General features: G+C 36.5%; 1 protein-coding gene across 2 annotated transcripts; it reads right to left on the bottom strand.

The window, feature by feature from the left end:
• Positions 1 to 915: 915 nt before the first annotated feature.
• On the bottom strand, positions 916 to 10,096 carry LOC110893802 (indole-3-pyruvate monooxygenase YUCCA2). Of its 2 annotated transcripts, XM_022140934.2 has the most exons (4): positions 8,847 to 10,094; positions 2,037 to 2,285; positions 1,789 to 1,911; positions 919 to 1,532 (listed from the first exon to the last, which is right to left on the bottom strand). In XM_022140934.2, exons 1-4 carry the CDS (start codon positions 9,732 to 9,734, stop codon positions 1,326 to 1,328), a joined length of 1,467 nt encoding a protein of 488 aa, XP_021996626.1. In that variant the 5' UTR covers positions 9,735 to 10,094; the 3' UTR covers positions 919 to 1,325. The 2 variants fall into 2 exon arrangements, with proteins under 2 accessions (XP_035836611.1, XP_021996626.1); XM_035980718.1 differs by lacking the exon at positions 1,789 to 1,911 and having other exon boundaries at positions 916 to 1,532; positions 8,847 to 10,096.
• Positions 10,097 to 22,225: the final 12,129 nt, after the last annotated feature.

Below are 22,225 nucleotides of genomic sequence, written 5' to 3'. Positions count from 1 at the left end.
GAAGAAAATGACAATTTGATCAGCATCAAAAAGGGATTTAGCACCCATTTGGCTTCACTAGTGACCAAAAATGAGTTGTTGCTCACAAAGAAACACTACAAGTACAATGCTGCAATGTTGGGGGTTTTGGAGACCTATTTTCTTTATGCTTGAGGAGAAATAAGTAGGTCCTAACTCATGTAAAAATTTAATCATTTGCTGCAATTATTGGCATGTTAATTATGTCATAAACCACCTATTATAATATTTAACATTTCTAATGATCTCATTGAGCTATCTATTCTTTCAAATCCAGGGTGACAACTCATGTTAAGACCAAAATGTTACACATGGTGATGTGCGCATTATAATTACGATGGTCCCTAAGCGCGCAAAAGGATATGTACTCGCCCTATCTTTTTGAATTATTATCGGGTGGGTACTGATAACTCAAGGACGGGAGAGGAGAGAAGACATTCGAATGATAATTTAGGTACCTTAAGTCATAGGATAGATGGATACATGACATATTCACATGATTAAGATATGAAAGCTCCATCATTCATCCTATCGAAATTTCCACATTGTACTTACACAACTAGTACCATGCTTATGATTTCTCAATTCTCACCCATCAATTCATTCAACTCAATGGCGAAACTTGAGATTTCCGATCGGGGGGTCGAAAACGTATATAACAAATTTTTTTATAAAACCGGGGGGTCAAAAATGTATATATCCAAAAATTTCTATACGAAAACCACATACTCTCCACTAACGAGCAAAAAGTTCGGGGGGTCGGCCGCCCCCTCCCGCCCACAGAAAGATACGCCCTTGATTCAACTCATTTTCATTTAATTTTGCAAATTTATTTTATAAGTGACAATCTTAAGTACGTAAGAGCAATTCCACTTGTGGACATAATATATTCACTTGAATTATATGTTACAACTTTGCCAATTAAAAGAAACATATATGACCCTAATCAATCATATGTATTTCCTAATAAATCTAATTAAACACAACCACATGAAATAAAATCTATTTGAGTCTATATATATATATATATATATATATATATATATAGTGAAATGTAAAATACAATACCTGTTAACGTATAATACGTACGAGATGAAATTATAACATGTGTAATTAGTTTTGTAACATGTGTGATTAGGATTTTACCCCATGCGTGATTTCTGATTTTATACATGCGTGATTATGGTTTATCATCATGCGTGATTAGGGTTTTTGAGTTTTATAACGTGCGTAATTTCATCTCGTACGCATCATACGTTAAAGAATATTGTACGTTAACCGACCCCTACATATATATGCTTTCGTGGTTATGTTGCTGGATGTAACGACTTGAAATGCTTCATGTTCATTTTCCATTGACATGCAATATCTTCTGCAATTCGAACAGCGTCTATGGACGTACCCAGTAAGCCACGTTTAGTGAACCCGATAGCGTATAATCCATTCTCACCTTTCCAACCTTCCGGGAATTGTTTCTTGGGGAACCCATCTTTTTCTGAGAATAAGTTTGTGTCCTAAAAATAAAAATCATGAAGATATTAACACTTTTACCAATGTAATTATATTATGTTATTGTTCGATAAGCAGAGAAGCAAATTAATTTATATAACTTTTGGTAAAGATAACAACTTATATAAATGTCATTAAGTTGTGGATTCAATTTTGTGATAACTTTTGGTAAAGATAACAACTTATATAAATGTTATTAAGTTGTGGATTCAATTTTGTGCATTTAAATATGCATATATTAAAGTTGAGTTTATAGCCTACCTTTAACCAAGTAGTCACATTACTTCTATAACCTGTGGCTAAAATAATAGCATCAAATTTCTCAATTCTTCCATCTACAAACTCCACATTATTGCATGCTAATCTCTTAATTCCTGGATAAACCTACATTAAGTTTCATTTATGTCCATTTAGTAATGACATTACAAGGCGAAAACGACAATTCTATAAAGTTTTAACGGTCACAAATGGTAATTTTTGTAGTAGCAATAGAAGAAAAAAATCTGAACCTTGATGTCGCCACTTCTAATCTTTGCGAGCGTGCCTACATCCAACACAGGTGTTTTGCCATAAACATTCTTTAGCTCAAGCGGACCGAGCTTAGGTCTACTAAGTCCGAGTTTATTTGTGTCCCCAATCATGAAACGCGATACTAGTAGCAAGAACCGGTCGACTACTCGAATGGGGAACCATTTGAGCAAAGACATGGACAATCCAAATGTTGACCTACCAAGCATCTCTTGTGGCAACACATGCAACTACAAAGTCGATAACCAAAAAGAAAAATGAGACCCAAATTAAAGCTACTTACAAAATAAAAAAACTAAAAAGGAATAGAAAAGGAAGTGAATGATGGACATATTTCATATTTTGCATAAAGTAGGATCTTTCTTGCAGTGAGTGATTTCAAGAAAGAGGGAATATTATCAAATGCAAGTAGAAATACGCATGCAAACGAAGTCCAAGAAAGTGAAAGGCAAAATTGAACACGTTTATGGTTAGATTCGATAGAAAGAGAACAAAAACTATATAATATATTTGATTAGTTTTATCATTAACTCTTTAATATATAAGCCGACGTAAAAGATTCTTTACAGTTTTTTTTTTCCTAAAAATGTTAACATCAAATTCCCATATTTCTACATATTTTATAAAGAATCATTACTAATTTAATTGTCTTATTAATGGTATAAAGTTGATTCTGTTATAAATACAGATATATTCCCTCCTAATTCTCCTACTAAATTATCATGGTTTCAGTTACATTTGACTACATAATGTTTCAGTTACATTTGACTACATAAATTCTCAGTTACATTTGACTACATCATTGTATATATATATATGATTGATAAATGAAAGAATATACACTTCTCATCTTCTCATATTTATCTTATTTTTCATATCACGTTATCAGCACGAGGCTCTAACAAACTGAGATTTATCGGAAATCTGAGATCAATCACAAGAATTTGTAGCCGTTTTCCCGTCGCCGGCCAACAACACATTCATCACTCTGTTTCTGTTTTGTGATTCCGAACATCTTCGGCTCATACATCCAGGTACACGTCATCATAATGTTTACAATGTGTTTTCAAGTCTTTATACAGTATATATCCGAAGGATGCAAATAAATTTTGATTTACAAACCGGTAATCGGTAAAGGATTTTTTTTCATATACTGTAACATCCTTTTTCACACACAAACAAAAAGAGTACAGTGTGTATAATTCTCCCCCTGAATTCAACAAACATCTTTCAATCTACGGAGACGGATCTTGTGTGATAGTTGCTCGATAGTGTTTCTTGATAAAGATTTTGTGAATAACGTGAATAGGTCAGCTAAATTTTCACTTGACTTGATTTGGCAAACATCAATTTCCCCTTCTTTCTACAAGTCATATGTTGAGAAGAATTTTGGTGAAATATGCTTTGTTCGATCACCCTTGATGTAACCTTCTTTGATCTAAGCTATGCAAGAAGCATTGTCTTCATAAATAATTGTCGGCTCCTTCTTGATCTGTTCTAATCCCCATGCTTCTTGTATGTGAGTAATCATTGATCTCAACCACACACATTTTCGACCAGCCTCATATAGTGCAATTAGTTCGGCATGATTTGATGACGTTGCTGTAAGTGTTTGCATAGTTGACTTCCAAGAAATTGTTGTGCCACCATATGTGAATAAACCTGTTTGAGATTTTTCTTTATGTGGATCTGATAGATATCCAGCATCAGCATACCCAACAAGCTGGGACTTTTGATCTTTCTGGTAGAAAAGACCTAAGTCTTGTGTCCCGCAAATATATCGGAATATGTGTTTTATTCCATTCCAGTGTCTACGTGTTGGGTTTGAACTGTATCTCGCTAGTACATGTACCGAGTCTCGTGTTATTTGCAAGATACATAAGCGCACCGATCGCACTTAAGTACGGTACTTCTGGACCAAGTACTTCTTCGCCTTCTTCTTGAGGGCGGTAAGGGTCCTTTTGAGGATCTAGCGGTCGAACAACCATGGGTATGCTAAAAGGATGAGCTTTATCTATATTACAACGTACTAACATCTTCTGGATGTAATTTGACTGATGTATGAATGTACCGTTGCGCAAATGCTCGAACTGCAGGCCGAGACATAATTTTGTTGTGCCAAGGTCTTTCATCTCGAATTCTCTCTTTAATATATTAGCAGTTTTTTTTTTTTATCTCTTCAGGAGCTCCAATGATGTTTATATCATCCACGTAGACTGCTATTATAGTGAATTTTGAGAGTGATCTTTTTATAAAAACACATGGAATGATTACATCAGACTTGTATCCTTCTTTTTCAAGATATTCACTAAGCCGATTGTACCACATACGGCCAGATTGTTTAAGACCATATAAAGATCTTTTTAGCTTAATAACACACATGTCTCGAGGTATTGATTTTAATGCTTCCGGCATTTTTAATCCTTTAGGGATTTTCATGTAGGTGTCATTTTCTAATGTCCCGTACAAGTATGCAGTGACGACATCCATAAGTCTCATTTGAAGTCCTTCTGAGATTGCAAGGCCAATTAGAAATCTAAGGGTTATCGCATCCACTACAGGGGAATACGTTTCCTCATAATCAAACTCCTGGGATTTGGGAAAATCCTTGTGGTACAAGACGTGCCTTGTATCGTACAATCTCATTCCTTTCATTTCTTTTTATAGTAAACACCCATTTATAACCTACTGGTTTGACGTCTATGGGTGTTCGGACTACAGGTCCGAAAACATTTCGCTTTTCAAGCGAACCTACCTCAGCCTTTATGGCCTCTTGCCATTTTGGCCAATCAACTCTGTGCATGCACTCTTCTAGAGTTTTAGGTATGTAATCATTTTCATTGATTATATTTGTTGCTATAGCATATGCGAACATATCATTAACACGTGTTTCATTTCGGTTCCATATTGTACTATTTTGTACATAATTGATAGAGATCTCGTTTTCGTTTAGTACCAGTGCGTCTTCTGGATTTTCATTTTCCTTTGGAGTTATATTTGTCTCTTCTGGGACATTTACCTCTTCTAGAGTTTCATTTACTAAATTTTCACCAACTGATTTATTCTGCTCTTTTCGCTTACGTGGGTTTTTATCTTTGGAACCTATTGGTCTCCCACGTTTTCTTTGTATGGTAATCGCTTCTGGGATTACTTCAATTCGAGCAGGTGCATTTGATGCTGGTATATGTGACTTTGTCACCCTATTTGTGTCTGTGAATGCATCTGATAATTCATTTGTGATTCTTTGCAAATGTATAATCTTTCGGACTTCAGATTCACTTTGACCACTTCGGGGGTCGAGATTTGATAATGATGATGCATTCCATGTTAACTCTTGTGTTACCAGTCTTTCTTTAGTCTTATCTCCCCCTAAGACTGGGAATACTGTCTCATTAAACTGACAGTCAGCAAAGCGTGCTGTAAACACGTCACCCGTTAATGGTTCTAAAAATTTAATAATAGAAGGGGCATTAAAACCAATGTAAATCCCCAGCCTTCTCTGTGGTCCCATTATGGTATGTTGTGGTGGCGATATTGGTACATATACCGCACAACCAAATATTTTGAGGTGGGACAGATTTGGTTCTCTTCCGGAGACCAGTTGTAATGGGGAGTATTCATGGTCGGCAGTTGGTCTTAATCGGATTAATGCAGCAGCATGTAGAATAGCATGCCCCCATGCAGAAGATGGCAATTTGCATCTCATTAGGACAGGTCTAGCGATTATTTGTAATCGTTTAATTAATGATTCAGCTAAACCATTTTGTGTATGAACATGAGCTACTGGATGTTCAACCTTTATCCCAATCGACATACAATAATCGTTAAAAGCTTGGGATGTGAATTCTCCTGCATTATCCACTCGTATGGTTTTAATTGGATTTTCAGGGAAATGAGCTCTCAACTGTATGATTTGCGTTAATAGTCGGGCAAACGCTACATTTCGGGTAGCTATTTCATATCTTTGAGAATAGTGTTAGTACTACCACTATCTACCAGACATTCATCACCAATAATAGCTCTACTGGAGCTAGCATGCATATTTCTTCAGGAAATAAATAAATAAATAAAAATTAATGCAAAGGAGTAAAAATAAAACATTGCAAAAGTTTCAAACCAAACCAAATACCAAGGTCACAATGTGAAAAGTAAAATATAAAAGATACGTTAAATATGTTTAAACATCACGAACATTTTCAATGAAATCGCATGCATCCAAATGAACGTCTGATATCGTGGGTGAAGGTGCATTCTCAATCAGATTAGTTTCAGCATTCTTTCCTTTTTCTTTCATCATGCGTTGATATGCCTCAACGAGGTGTTTAGGGGTGTGACATGTGCGGGACCAATGATTTGACATTCCACATTTATAACATATATTGTTTTGGCTCTCGCCGGTTCTCCCTCTAGGAGGTCGTCCCGTGTTTTGTCGGCTCGATTCGCCACCACTAGATTTAGAATTTTGAGATTCTCTTCGCCATGTATTGCTCCGTCCACGACCACGCCCGCGACCGCGACCGCGACCTCTCCCACGTCCGCTTTGATAATTTGCCGCATTGGCTTCTGGCAATGGGCTTGCACCGACTGGTCGCGCTTGATGATTTTGTAGTAGGAGCTTGTTGTTTTGCTCCGCGACCAACAAACATGATATTAATTCAGAATATTTTGTAAATTTACGTTCCCTATACTGCTGCGACAGGAGCATGTTTGATGCATGGAACGTTGAGAAAGTTTTCTCAAGCATGTCTTCGTCGGTTATTTTTTCACCACATAATTTAAGCTCAGAGGTGATGCGGAAAAGAGCAGAGTTGTACTCGCTAACACTTTTATAATCTTGTAGCCTCAAATGAAGCCATTCATAGCGAGCTTTAGGGAGCAAGACCAGCTTCTGGTGGTCAAATCTTTCTTTGATATTTTTCCACAACTCGAGAGGGTCCTCAACAGTAAGATACTCCCTCTTCAAGTCTTCGTGAAGATGGTGACGAAGGAATATCATGGCCTTAGCCTTATCTTGAGCGGAGGTTTGATTCTCATCATTGATTGTCGCACCTAGATTATTTGCTGTCAGATGAATTTTCGCATCAAGAGTCCATGGGAGGTAGTTATTTCCCGAGATGTCAAGGGCGACGAATTCGAGTTTTGATAAGTTCGACATTTTGTCTACAAAGGAAAAAGACATGCATTTAATAACAAGCATGTGTATATAATGGATACCATAGGAGAACTTCGGGTTCTTTATAAGCAGACAGTTTTCATATGTAGTTATGAGTTTGTATTTTTTTTTTTTTTTTTTTAATGAGTTTGTTATTCGCCATAAAAACCGTTAAACAGAACGGTGATTATCATTTATAAGACTAAAAAAGAGGATTAAAGTTGCCATAAAAACCGTTAAACAGAACGGTTTCTTTTTTTTTTTTTTAAACGTATATAATTGGTTTTGAGGTGTTAGTCAAAATCTAAATTTCAAATATAATAAAACAACATTTGTTGTTTGTGATTTGACCGAAAGGTTTAAAACATAAACCTTAAATTTCAATTTTTTTTTTTTTATGCTTCACATGAAAATCCATAATTAATACGTGAATAATCACTGGCTAATGTGTAGTACAAAGTTGCCGTTAAAAAAATGTGTAATACAAAGCCTAATAAATGCCATACTGTTGTTTTTGTTATGAATGAAAATGAAATATTGAATATTAATAATAATAAAATAGTGGATCCAGCTGTAATCCATATTCCCAAAGAAAGAGAATACAAGTTCAAAACCATGTTCCAACAAAGAAAGAGGGAAACAGGAGCAATAAAAGAAAACCCTTCTTTCTCTAGAAAATCATGTTCCCAATAAAAATAATGATTCAAATTCAAAACCATGTACATAAAAAGTCTGCAAGTATTTTGTGTAAATATCGATTGAGAGAAACAAAGGAAAAAGGAGAAGAAGGAACCAAAATCTGCAAGTATATGGAAGAAAAAAAACACAATTCGCCGGAAATCGTCGGGAAGAGTGTTCCGGTTCCCTTCCGGCGAACACGCCGCCGTTAAACCGTTCAGAACCACGCCGCCGGTAAAACCGTTCCCTTCCGCACTGTCGACTTTGATTTTTTTTTTTTTTTAACGGTTGGCGGTTGAGGACAATCGCCGGAGAAAGATTTTCAGGTCAGAAGTTGTATGCACAATGTGATGTTGGGTTTTTTTTTTTTTTCAGTTGTTTACGGTGCGGTGGCAGCGACCGTTTTTTTTTTCTAAATTTGTATTGGTAAGAACGGATCAAAGGAAATACCTATTCCTATTTTGTTCTAAAATCCAGAAAGACAGTTGTGGATGAAAAAAAAATCATGTTCTGGGTATAAAGTTGATTCATTTTTTAATCTATAATCGAAGAAAGTTGCTTTCTTATATTTTTTTTTTTATAAAATAATATCAAGATTCACACAACATGAATTATACAAATTCAGATTTTCAATAAAAGAGCTAATTAATTAGTGAACGGAAGATTATATTTGTAGTTCAGGTTATTACTCATCACAATATAATAAAAAACAATAAAAAAACATTGAGTTAATTAATATGTAGTTCTCTCGATCCAAACCCTAGCTATAACCATATTTTTTTGAGAAAAAAAATATATTGTCACTGTTCTTCATGCAAAGGAATGTTTGGTTTATAATGTTTTTAAAACCTTACCAAACAAATTGGTTTTATATGATTATTGTGTTTTCATATCATAAATAACCTGTTATTTGAACGCAAATATATGTAAGAATGTGAGATTTAAGAGAGGAAGTTCTTACAGAATCTCTAATTACAAGTGATGGGCAAGCATTGTAGTTGCATAAATCTAAGCAAACCTCCATGCCAGAATTCCCACACCCAACCACCAAAACCTTTTGGTTTTCAAAACAATCACCACTCTTGTATGAACTTGTGTGCAAAATAGGTCCAGTGAACTCATTCATCCCTTCGAACTTCGGTACAACTTCTTCAGCATTCTCGCCGGTAGCCACTATCACCCATCGGCTAACATACTCAGCCATCTTTGTTTTCACCCTCCACAACCCACACCCTCTATCGTATTCCGCCCTCACAACCGTAGTGTTGTAAACCGGCTTCAATTCATATTTGTTTGCATAGGCTTCAAGGTAGGCTAGGAATTGTTGCTTAGTAGGGTAAGTTGGGAAATCTTTAGGGAAAGGCATAAGTGGGAGTTGACAAAACTGTTTAGGGAGATGAAGACGTAGCCGGTCGTATGTCTTCATTTTCCATAAAGGTGCTATACAGTTGGTCTGTTCAAGAATCAAGGCGTTAACACCTTGATTCTTGAGACAAGCGGCTACAGCGAGCCCTGAAGGGCCCCCGCCAACAATGACTGGCCCTGGCACCCAGACACGGTTTGCCAAGGAGTCTTCTGAAACCGTGGTGGATGCTAGTTGAGATTGGAAATATGGATCGTGTACTCTCTTTGTAAACTCTTCCATTAGCCAACTTAACAAGAAGTTTTCACGAGCAATTTTTTGGATACACAACCATGCAAAAGAGTAAAATTTGGGGTGTAATTGACTAAATTTGCCAAGAAAATGAACTTGTTTTCTTGGATTAATTTGGGGGTGAGAAGAATGTGTTTTAGTATCTATAGGAGGAACTCTCCAACTAGAAGTGCTTTGATGCGGGTATACACACATGCATGTATGTCATATATATATAATATATATATATATATATATGTGTGTATGTGTGTGTGATGAAACACTGGGTAATACTAGGCTATCACAGCGGGTGGTCTCGTGTACTATGGTTCAACCTCTATCCTTCACTCGTCGAATGACTGATTCTTCAAAGATGTTCTGCAAAACGAACAACACCGGTGACTCGCTACAAGGAGGAGAAGATGGTGGTTCTCCTTGTAACCACCCTCCGGCGTGAGAATAAGTAATCGTTTTGAGGATAAGTGTGTGTATAGAATAAGAGAGTAAGAAATCAAATTCTTAAACCTGGAGGTTGAGTCTTCTATTTATAGCCGGAGAATTGTGATTTGGGATCATACCCCTTCAATATGTATATATACACATGTGTGTGTACATCAAGAGTTGAGGGTAGAGCACATGAATACACGATGCAATAAATTATATAAGCTTCCAATTAATGTATTTTGTGATGATAAAATGATAACACCATCTACAAATAATACACTCTTATTATAATTATAAATAATTATGTCATGTAATTTTAATTTAGCTTTTACAATTGTAATGTATTTTTCGTGTGATTGTTATTCATATATCTTTTAACCGATCAATCCTATATTTTTTTGAACGGTCAACGAATTCTTCAAATGAGCTACTGGTGAAATTCACCACATCAGGATATACTCGCCTCCGAACCGGGGAAAACTCTCCCCTAGGGCCGAAGCCCATGAACACTCGCCCGAAGGCACGACAGTGCGATGAGGTAAAGCCCGCTCAGTTCAAGGATCGAACTAACGATTTCCACCTATTCGCCTAGTCTTCCATCATCACCAAGTCCTACATTTTAAATACTTAATATACGATACATTATTTTATTTATTAATGTTTATTGTGGGCAATCAATATACACCATCCTTTGCCATTATTGTAGATAATAAATGAACTGAAAACATCGGAGATAAACCAAACAGTGCAAACAACTTTGAGAGCCATGTTTATCCTTATCATCTCTAGGTTATATTGTTAATGCTTCACATGAAGTTAGTAAAATCATTGTTTTGCTTTCTCATGTTCATTCTGTGAAAATTACAATGCTTTTCCTATTATGCAAATCACATGTTATCAGAAGCTTGTTAAAATAATTAAAATTTATGATTGTTTAAATTTACTAGCAACATTAATTAGCAGGTTTGTGCTAAATAATATTATACAATCCGCTTAACAATGAATGAAAATCTTTATTTTTGAAAAAAAAAAAAGAAGTTATTCATCATAAACTAAGAAAAGGATTACATTAATGAAATGGTCACAAAGGAAAAGACGACTAATATTTGTGAATAGCGACCACATTAAGGACTGAAATGAAGTGGTCACAAAAATAAGCTACCGATAACGATTCTGTCCTGAAAATGATTGGAAGTTATATTTAAAAAAAAAAACACAAAAAAAAAAACCCGGTCACAAGCAGTGACGGAGCTGATTAAAAGTTTCGTGGAGCGGAAAGTCACGTGATCCAGAAGTTTAGACAAAATAATTGAGGAGGGGGGACCTATAATTTTAAATTTTTCGGACAAAAAATCGGAAATATTATCCTTCTAGCCGAAACATTGGGCGAGGCCCGTCCCTTCAAAGCTGCGCCACTGGCCACAAGAATCGGTTATATAAAATAAATAAATAAAAGTAAATTTGATTGTAAAAACTCAAAACACAATTTTACATTTGTAACATATACTTTGTATTGTATTGTAACATATACAAAAGGAAGTTTGAGGAATAGTGCCACGCAGCTGCGTGGCGCTTCCTCATTGGACCAACCGTTTTACTCTTTTATATTCATTTTAAAATTACGGTTTCGTCCTTACTTTAACATAAAATTACGTTTTTGCCCCGACTTCAAAATAAAATTATGTTTTTGTCTTTCGCTCAAAATTACGATTTTGCCCGCGGCTCAAAATTATGTTTTTTTCCCCATATTACAATTACAATTACAATTTTGGCCCCAGTTCAAAATAAATTTTTGCTTCTGCCCCAAACTAAAAATGACGATTTCGCATTTTCGCCCCGTTTCAAAAATTATGATTTCGTCCTCAGTTTAAAATTATGTTTTTGCCCGGTTCAAAATAAAAGTATGCTTTTGCCCCCCAATTCAAAATAACGATTTTGCCCCAGTTCAAATTAAAAATATAGTTTTGTTCCCAGCTTAAAATTACGATTTTGTCCTTAGTGCAAAGTTATATTACGATTTTGTCTCCGGTTCAAATTTATAGTATTGCCATCACTTTAACTTTTATAGTATTATGATTTTACCCAACTCAACAAATACAACTTTGCCCTCAGTTCAAATTACAATATTTTAGCAAAACTATAAGAGTGTTTTTTTTAATTGGTTGACTGGATTTAATTTTTTTCTATGTGAAGAAGCTGCCTAACACTCGCTCATTAATCCTAACAAACTATAGTTTTGCCCTGAGCTCAGAACTACGGTCTTGTCATCGTTTTAGTTTTTTTCTTTCCTAACAAAACTATAATAGTATTCTTTAATTGATTGAGAATTATTCGGCCATCGCCCCGCAACGCGGGCGGGGCATCAACTAGTTTTGCAACAAAAATATTGTGTACATATGTATGCATACAAATGACAGAAATACTACTATATACTAATTATTATTATTATTATTATTATTATTATTATTATTATTATTATTATTATTATTATTATTATTATTATTATTATTATTATTATTATTATTTGCATTTGATTTTTACGTTTGACTTTTACCCAAAGTTTTAATAATCAAGAAGAAACATAATAAGATCCTTCCAAGAGCATCCGTTGTCATGTAATTTCCAAGAGCAATTCCAACCATAATAAAGTTCTCCCCATATGATCCTTTTAACTTCTCTCTTTTTTTTTCGTAACTTAACCAAAGCGGAGACCTTCCCTTCCCTCCCACGGCACTCATTTTTACTCGAATATACATATGATCAATTGTCATATGTGCCATATATTAGCGATTACAAAGAACTTGCTTCGTAGAAACGATAATGCAAAACAAATTTTTAAGATGTAACACATACAAAGAAACCAACAGAAAAAGTCGACTAATATTCGTCTATCATATATATATCCTAATCATATCTCTTGCTATAGTTTGATGAGACAAATCAAGCCAAATGAAACGATAGAATGTGGTTAAATGAAATGTACTAATATATAACTGCATGTTATATTATGACTAATGACTAATGACTAATGATCCACATGCGTATTTTTAGTAACGTCCTTATGCCTTTTCAAATCTACTTGATGGATTTTATCAACCACAAACCATTAAGTTACGTGTCTTGTGTATATTGATATTTTATTTTTAGTCATACGATAGGTGCTTTTAAAATATAATTGCCATGATGATACATTATATGATGCCAATATTACCATAGGGAGAGGGGTGGAAAGAGACGATCAATCAAAGTTAAAGGGTTGTTTTTTAAAAAAAAAATTGTTTAAATTTAAATTAGTGAGTAGTTATTTAATGTATTTAGATAAATATAAATTAGAAGTTTGAATTGTTTTCTAATTAGTTAGATTGTAGGCCAAGGATCTTCACTATTTAAAGTGTTTTTCCTCCTTTTTAGTTTGTTTTACTTGAAACCATGTAATTTCCCCTATGTGTGATATGATCAAGCAAGAGATTAAGTGAATCGAGTTTGTAATTTTACACGTGGTATCAGGGTCGATCTAGAGAAGAAGCAGGAAACGATCGAAGTCATAAAGGAGCCGATCCAGGGGTTGCTACTCTAAAAGATAAGATCCAGTTGGAAATGAATGAAAAAGAAAGTAAAGATGGTTGAGTTCCAAGTAGCAGGAGGAATCAAGGAAGTAAATCAAAGTAACTACAAGACATGGATAACGTATATTAAATCATACCTTCAAGGGCAAGACTTATGGAACGTTGTTAATGGCACTGAAACCGGGGTTCCTACGAATGATATCAATGGATCTATAGGGAAAGGGCACGTTAAAGCTGGTAGAACCATGTTCATAATGAAGACTACCATGGAGTATGAGACTCTTGATCACATTGAAGATCTCAATTTTCCAAAACAAGCATAGGAAACCCTCGAAGCCCCTTTTCTCGAAAACGGGTGATGCAAGGTTGCAGATGATTGGAAGAGAACTAATGATGGCACTCCAAAGATAATGTTGCACGTTAAAGCTGGTAGAACCATGTTCATAATGAAGACAACCAGGGAGTATGAGACTCTTGATCACATTCAAAATCTCAATTTTCCAAAACAAGCATAGGAAACCCTCGAAGCCCTTTTTCTCAATAAAGGATGATGCAAGGTTGTAGATGATTGAAGGAGAACTAATGATGGCACTCCAAAGAGATGTCCTTATCCCTCAGTACTTTTGTAAGGTGATAAACCTGTGCTGAGAGATAAAAGACTTGATCTTCAATTGAGAACTCGTGAGAGACCGAGTTAAAATGGATATTAATTCATGGGCTAAAACCGGAAAACAGAAGCTTCGTTATTGCGATCCAATGTTCGGAAAGACAAGAAGTATATGCATGGTTGTGCCTCCCACTGAAGACAAATGAGATCAAGACAAAATGGAAGACCAGAACTACACCTGCTGTGGGGCCTTTCGGGACACGCCGTGCATAGTACCACAACAACAAAAAAAGGACGACTTCTAAAAGAATCTACGGACAAAAGGACAAGGCACAATCGTGCCTCATCATGCACGGTCGTACAAATATGTCCCCCAAAACTACTATAAATAAAGGCCTCCCCCTCCCATTTCAAGCATGCATTATGCTTGGTTGTGCCTTGTGTCTTTAGCTTTGTTGTCCGTTGTGTATTCTAAGCCTTAGAGTGCCAAGTCTTCATCTAAGGAATTGCCTCTAAGAGACTTATGGGACCTTTTTGAGGGCCATAACTACTTCTTTGTGTGGATGATCCATGGACCTTGGTGAATTTATGCCTATGTATGCCATAATTATTATTCTTCCTAAGTTCTCTTTGCTTAGATGATGAAAGGTTGATCCCTTAAGGAAGGCATTCATGCCAACTGAAATCTATCCAAAAAATATAGTTCCAACATTCTATCTTTGATCATCCATGTCAAGAATAAGGCATATCTATAGATTAGTTCACTAAAAATATGTAATGAATGAGAGTTGAGGGACACATTTTGCACACTTATACTTGAGCTTGAAGATCATGCAAGAATGGTAGTCGTCATGGGTAAAAGTGTTAAGAACTTCACATGGTTCTAATCGGTATGTAGGGGTGCAAACGAGCCGAGCCGAGCCCGAGCTCGAGCTCGTTTAACATATGAAAGCTCGAGCTCGAGCTCGGCTCGATCCGAGCTTTATTTCTAAAGCTCGAGCTCGGCTCGAAGGTAATTTTTCAAGCTCGGGCTCGACTCGTTTAGTATTTATTAATTATAATTATTGTTATATATATAATACAGTTATTTTTTATATTTATATAAATGGTAAATATTATTATTTAAATATATGTTTAATATTAATAAAAAATATATATATAAAAAAAAGCTCGTTAAGGCTCGCGAGCCGACTCAAGCTCGATAAGCGAAGCTCGGGCTCGGGATCGGGCTCGTTTACTAAACGAGCTTGTTTTTAGGCTCGGGCTCGAGCTCGTTTAAGCTCGGCTCGTTCGAGCTTTTTTTTAGCCGAGCTCGAGTAGCTCGCGAGTAGCTCGGCTCGTTTGCACCCATATCGGTATGTCTTCTCAAACTCTTGGATTAGTTAATCTTATTACTCTAGTATTTTGTTTTATCAAGTGTGTTTATCTTTGACTAATTCTTGGTTTATTATCTTTTGTAACAGGGTCGTTTGGCTCCTTTAAGACTAAATTAACTTAACAACTTAATTGAAGTAAATTAATTTAATCTAAGTTAACTTGACTCTGTGTGTGTACGGCTTCTAGTACCTTTATTGTCGTAGGTACAAGTAAAAAGTGGGTAATGCACCAGATGGACGTTAGCATCAATCTTTTGTACGGTGATCTTGACCATATAATATACATGGAAGAACCAAGATGGTTTGAAAACAAATAACATCCTAGTTAAGTATGTAAGCTACATAAAGAATTCTATGGCTTAAAACTGTCCTTGAGAGTGTGGTTTGGGAAAGTAGGTGAGTTCCTACAACACAACTTTGTGATGTCAAAGTAGGATGCATTATGTTTGTGAGACCGATAAGGAGCAAAGTAGTGGTGGTTTTAATTTATGTGGATGACCTTATAATAACTAGAGACGACGAAGAAGGTATTGAATAACTTAGGGAATTCCTTTGTGTAAGATTTCACATGAAAGATCTTGGAATTCTCAGTCATTTTCTTTTTCTTGGTCTTTAATTGAAATAAGAAGCCGAAAAAATGGTGCTACATTGTACCGAGCTGTTACAAAGATTTGGTATAAAGGATAGTATGCAAACTATAACTCCTAATGACACTACAGTTAAGCTTTGTATAAGAAGAGGGAGAGAACTCAAAGATATTGCAATGCATCATCAAATTGTAGGGAGTCTCATCTATTTAACATTAACATGACTTGATATCTCATCCATGGTGATGGTCGTCCTTAGTCATATATGTAATGCCCTCGGAAGCCTCATTCAGATGCCATACAGATATTGCTAAGGTATGCTAAGGCATCGACATGCTTTTTACATATACCACCTTCATAATGGTAAGAAGGATGGGGATCCATTTTTCAGTCGTCATCTAAAATGATGGAACTTGAACTTCTTTAATATGCCAAACCTTCTCATCATGTTTCTAATTAATGATTGTTTGTCATATTCCATGGAATATTTTAATCTTAGTAGGATTTATATTTTCAGAACAACAGTAGATGTCTTTTTGAATCATGTATATTCACCCTCATATTTGATGACTTTAAACGAATTTTCACATGTTTTGGCCCTTAATATTTTTATTTGTGAAATTGTAGAAACACATGGCTTATTTTCAAATATCATGAGCACATTCTATTTTCTGTGCAAACAAGAAAAGTACTGCCACACCCGTTCGTGTGTGTAGGCATACACGTGTCAACCAACTCTAAGAATAAGTACAAGTACGAGAGGGACACCAAATCATGGCACGACCATGCCTGACTTTGCATGGTTGTGAGTGGGTAGATTTTTGCCCTATAAATAGAGGACCCCTCTCCCCACTTTCGGCATTCATTCCAACACACACCTCCTACATTTTCACTCTCTAAGGAATACCTTTTAAGGTTCTTACCTTACTTTACTCCATTTCTATCATCCTGGGATTGTCCAATCATAGATTCATGAAGCTGTAATCAACACTACACTTGGCTTCGGTTGGTTTATAGGAACCATACCATGTTAATCCACCATCTATTGATATCTATGTAATGGTCAATATTGGCTAAACTTTTTGTATCGTTTTGTTTTAGATGAACCTTGGTGTATTTATTTATGTTTGATGTTTATATTAGTGATGTATTCATATATTTGAGTTTTTAAACACTTTTACGCTTTGTTGAATATAAGTTAAAGTTGGTTTTTGAACTTGTGTGTGTATATGTTCGCATGGTGTGGTCTTTGCACACATTTTGGTTTTGTACATTTTTATACAAACGTGGTTATCACACTAGAGATGGTGGGTAGAAAGCCAGATATCATGGAATTGGCATTGGTGACTTTGATTGGTAATATGTCTCTTGGATGGTGGTGCTACCGAGCTTATACACTCCTTTATAAGTCTTGGTGTATGTTTAACATAGCAAGAGGATTTTACACTTGAAGTATAGATTTTGTTTAAAATGTTTATAACTTCAGCTTATGGGGGTCAAGCATTCCGATCTTGAAAGTAAGTTCGTGGGAGATGTGCCCCCAATGTGGTCATTCCATTTTACGCAAGTGCATGAAGAGTTTAGAGGTAGTTCACCTGACATGGTCTTTCCCATTTCATGATGGGATGCCATATTTACCTTACAACTCAAATATTACTTATTGCATCAAGATCAAAGGGATCCCAAATCTTTGATTGATTGTCTCCCCTATTTCATATTTTTGTTTTATTTTATTATTTATTTGTTTATATTACTTTTGTAAACACTCCTCTTTTACGACTAACTAAACAACAATGGGAATTGAGTAGTGAGAGACACTGAATCCCTAGGTCGATACTAGATTTTAAGCCATCTATACTACTACACGATAGATGCACTATCCTAATGGTGTGTAGTTGTGTATAAGTTAAAAGCAGTTTTTATAAATTTTAAACAAGATTTGTGTAAGGTGGTGTTTGTTTTTTGGCCAGAAGTGCTTCTGGCCACTTATGTCTGCGTCGCGCAGACGCGCGCAGACGTTTGATGTCTGCAACTTGTTTGTTTTTCGGAAGCACTTCTCACAAAAAAGGTCTTCCCCACCTCTTCCTCAAACAGACATGTCCCAACCTCTTCCAACTTCTTCTCTCTGCCAAAACACAGACCTGCATTACCCCTGCTCTGCCACCACCTCCACCCCCGACACCACCTCATCTGCCACCACCTCCACCCCTGATAACACCTCATCCGCCGCCCACCCCTGCTCCGCTACCACACCAAGCCGAAACAAACCCAGGTCAAACCTTTACTGAAACGAGAGCAAACCTGTCGCACCGAGTCGAGACTCCTGAAACCCAAACCAAATTTGAAACATCACTGCTGTAATCGTGAAACCCGTCAGAACGAAACACCACCGCCACCGCCGACAACGGATTCGTCGCCGGAAACGGCATTCGCCGCCGTCGATCTCCTTTCTCGTCCTCTCTCTCCGATTTCTCCTCTCTCTCTCTCTCTCTCCTTATTTTTGTGCTTGTCATTCACTGGAGAAGTGGAAGAATGAGGGTGTGGGGGTGCAGTTGTCGTCGTTCAATCAAAACAGAGGTGGAGGGGGTGCTTCTTGCCCGACGGAACAAACCGCCGGCAGCCACCGGCTTCGCCGGTAACTCCGGTCGTCGTACAGAAACATAGAGAGGAGACCCGTATGCGGCTAGGGTTTTGGGCAAGTCCAATTCCTTTTGTTTCGGGGTGGGTGGTGGCTGAAGTGGTGGTGGTTGGTTGTGGTGGTAGAGGGAGGCAGGGAGAGAGAGATGAGAGAGAGAGAGAGGTTCTGTGTGTTGTGTGTGTGTTTAATGTGAGAAGTGGTTTTTATATATATAAAAAAAACAAACTCTCTTCTTCTTGCAGACTGCAGACATTTGGTCCACCTCTTCTCCTGCAGATGCCTGCAGATGTGGTCTGCAGACTGCAGACCTTTTCCCGCAGAAAAAACAAACAGCACCTAAGAAAATCCTTATAGAAACATACAAATTTGCACGCATCATGTTTGTATCACTCAAAATCTCAACCGAAAAAATATTTAAAGAGAAATAAGAACGAATATGGACATTTATTTTAAAATGACCAAAAACTTGTGTTTTATAGTTAGTGAACATCACACCATTTATTGAAACAACAAAACTCTTTGTGAAAGAGTATGTCAATTGACTGTTAAAACGGTTGCAGTTAGTCTGTTACATAAGTAGTAACTCATGCCGACAAAAACCCCTTTGTAAGTAACTGAAATTAGTTATTGTTGATTATTGATCTGTCACCGGTACAATCATCAACATGGTCGCCGCGACACTAAATTTCAACTGGACTAAAATAGTTTGAGGACACGAAAAAGCTTGACAGTATTGAAATTTGCTTGTAGCCTTGTAGTAAGTGTTTGAAGGATCTCTAATTATGAAAGTTGCTATAAATATAATTACCTCAACGTGTGAGATTAAATATATAAATGTAATATTTAATCTTGTAGCCTATATAATCATTTATATTATATTAGATCAAAATATATTTATTAACCTATTAATAATTAGTTGGTAATTGTTGATGGACCATATTACCCTTATTAACTAATTGGGTTTCCTCTTGGGTGTATAAATAAGGGGCTTATTAGAGAGTTTAAGGGTTACACACATTACACAATCACAACCCTCATAACATCAAAGAATTCGGCTCTCTCCCCATAACCGATTCTCACCCTAGTTTCGGTTTCATCACCATCATAACTTACACCCTAAGGAGGAACCAGATCATCCTAACAATCATGACTAACTCGATGGCTGCATCCCTGACTGGATTCTCTGCTGGGTTATCTGCTGTAACAGGTATTATTCATGTTTTCCATTATGTTTAAACAGAACTGATCCAACATGTGGTATCAGAGCATATGTTGATTAATCAGTTCTGGTTTTGTATCCATTATTCTGGGATCAAAAATCTGGAAAACTGTTTCGAGTCCTGTTACCGAAATCCCTGTTTTCGGAAATCAATTGAATGATAAATTGACTCGAAATCTTCATGGGTAACCTAGTATCCGAAATCTGTTAACAAAATCTTAAAAAAATCTAGATTTCGGAACCCAGAATTATGTTTATTTTTTTTAGGGTTCATCATAAGGTTCTAAGAAAACTCGAAAATTCCCTAAGATTTGGAATATAATTTAGATTAGTGGGTGTTTTTCCTGTTTTTGATCTTTATTTTATCTATTGAAATTTCGAAAACTGTTAAAAGATAATCAGTTATTATTACGAAATCTTTTGATAAGTTTAGATCAGCATTAAAACAGGAAACATTATCCCACAATCCCTTAAATTTCGAGTCTTTAGTTATTATCACAAAACAGCTGTTAACGAGGTTGCTACTCGCAACCATGAGGTTGCTACTCGCAACCATGAGGTTGCTACTCGAGACCATGAGGTTGCGACTCGCAACCATAACGTGATTGATCGAAACCATGAGGTTGCGACTCGGAACCATAACGTGATTAGTCGAGACTAAGGTTGCGACTCGCAACCATAACGTGATTAGTCGAGACTAAGGTTGCGACTCGAAACCATAACAGCATAACTCGAGACTAAGGTTGCGACTCGAAACCATAACAGCACAACTCGAGACTAAGGTTGCGACTCGAGACCATGACTCGAAACCATAACAGCACAACTCGATCCGCGCTAACAGGTGGTTTGCTATTAAATACTTGGTTTTGTTAATACTTAATTCATTAATCAGAATCAGATAATTTTTTTTTTACAAAACCAAAATAGCTTAACTTGGATGAGCTTCTGATGTATTAATTCTGGCCAAAGCTGATTTAATACATCTATTTATCGTTCAAGTATTATAAAAGGCTATGTTAAGTATGCATTACAAACGTGAAATGTCTTAATTCTGGCCAAAGCTGATTTAATTCATTTATGTTTAGCATGCTTGACAAGTGCATAACTAAAGTGATTATCTCATTTCTGGCCAAAGCTGATTTGTCATGATTGCTTTGCACACATACTTAAATGATTACACTTCTGGCCAAAGCTGATTTGTCTTCGTTTAAGTAGAATTTTACTAAGTCTATTATTTTGATGTTAGTAATGGACATTATCACAGCTTCATAATTATAATGGTCATTATTTATGCCTGCCTTAGTGTAACAAGCCCATTAGATCACATTAGGATTTCTTCTTTTGTATCATAACTTGCTCATCTTATTTCCACTACCAGCACCCAATTGCGGGATTCCACCTTTGACTGGTGATAACTTTGCTGAATGGAAGGATGCCCTCATGCTTACTCTAGGATTGCTAGACTTTGATTATGCTCTAAGAGAGAATAAGCCAGCGGACCTTACCGCTACAAGTACTGCTGCTGAGCAGATAGTCCATGATAAATGGACTACGTGTAACCGCATGTCTCTCATGTTCATGAAGCAATCCATTCATAACTCAATCAGAGGGGCCATTCCTGATTCTGAAAATGCTAAAACCTATCTGGCTTCTGTGGAGGATCAATTCAAGGGAACATCAAAAGCACACGCTAGCACTCTTATCCTCAAGCTGGTGACAACTAAGTATGATGGGAGGAGCGGCATTCGCGAACACATCATGATGATGCATGATATGGCCAATAAGCTGAAGGGCCTAGAGATGGAAATCAGTGATGGTTTTCTCGTTCACTTCATCATCACTTCGCTTCCTTCGTCCTATGAAGCTTTCAAGATCAATTACAACACTCAGAAGGACAAATGGACGATGAGTGAGCTGATCGCTATGTGCGTGCAGGAGGAAGAGCGTATGAAGATGGATCGCACTACTGATGTTGCTAACTTCACCACTTCCAGCTCAAAGAAGAGGAAGAACTCTTATCAAAGAAAGGATGCTTCTAAGGTTCAAAAGCCAAATCCAAATCCTAATACAAGTGCACCTTCCAGCTCTAAGAACTCCTTAGGCAAACCCTATTGCAAGTTCTGTAAGAAAACAGGACATAAGCAAAAGGAATGCCCTGACTTTAAGGAGTGGCTGGCTAAGAAAGGTAACGATTTTTTCATGATACTTGAGTCCTTTAATTTAAATGTTCCTGCTGATTCTTGGTGGTTTGATTCTGGTTCTATGGTTCA

The sequence above is a fragment of the Helianthus annuus genome, chromosome 12 (genome assembly GCF_002127325.2).
Source record: "Helianthus annuus cultivar XRQ/B chromosome 12, HanXRQr2.0-SUNRISE, whole genome shotgun sequence".
NCBI lineage: Eukaryota > Viridiplantae > Streptophyta > Magnoliopsida > Asterales > Asteraceae > Helianthus > Helianthus annuus.
Note: the sequence above shows the minus strand (reverse complement) of the source record. Positions and strands in the feature narration are given on the sequence as shown.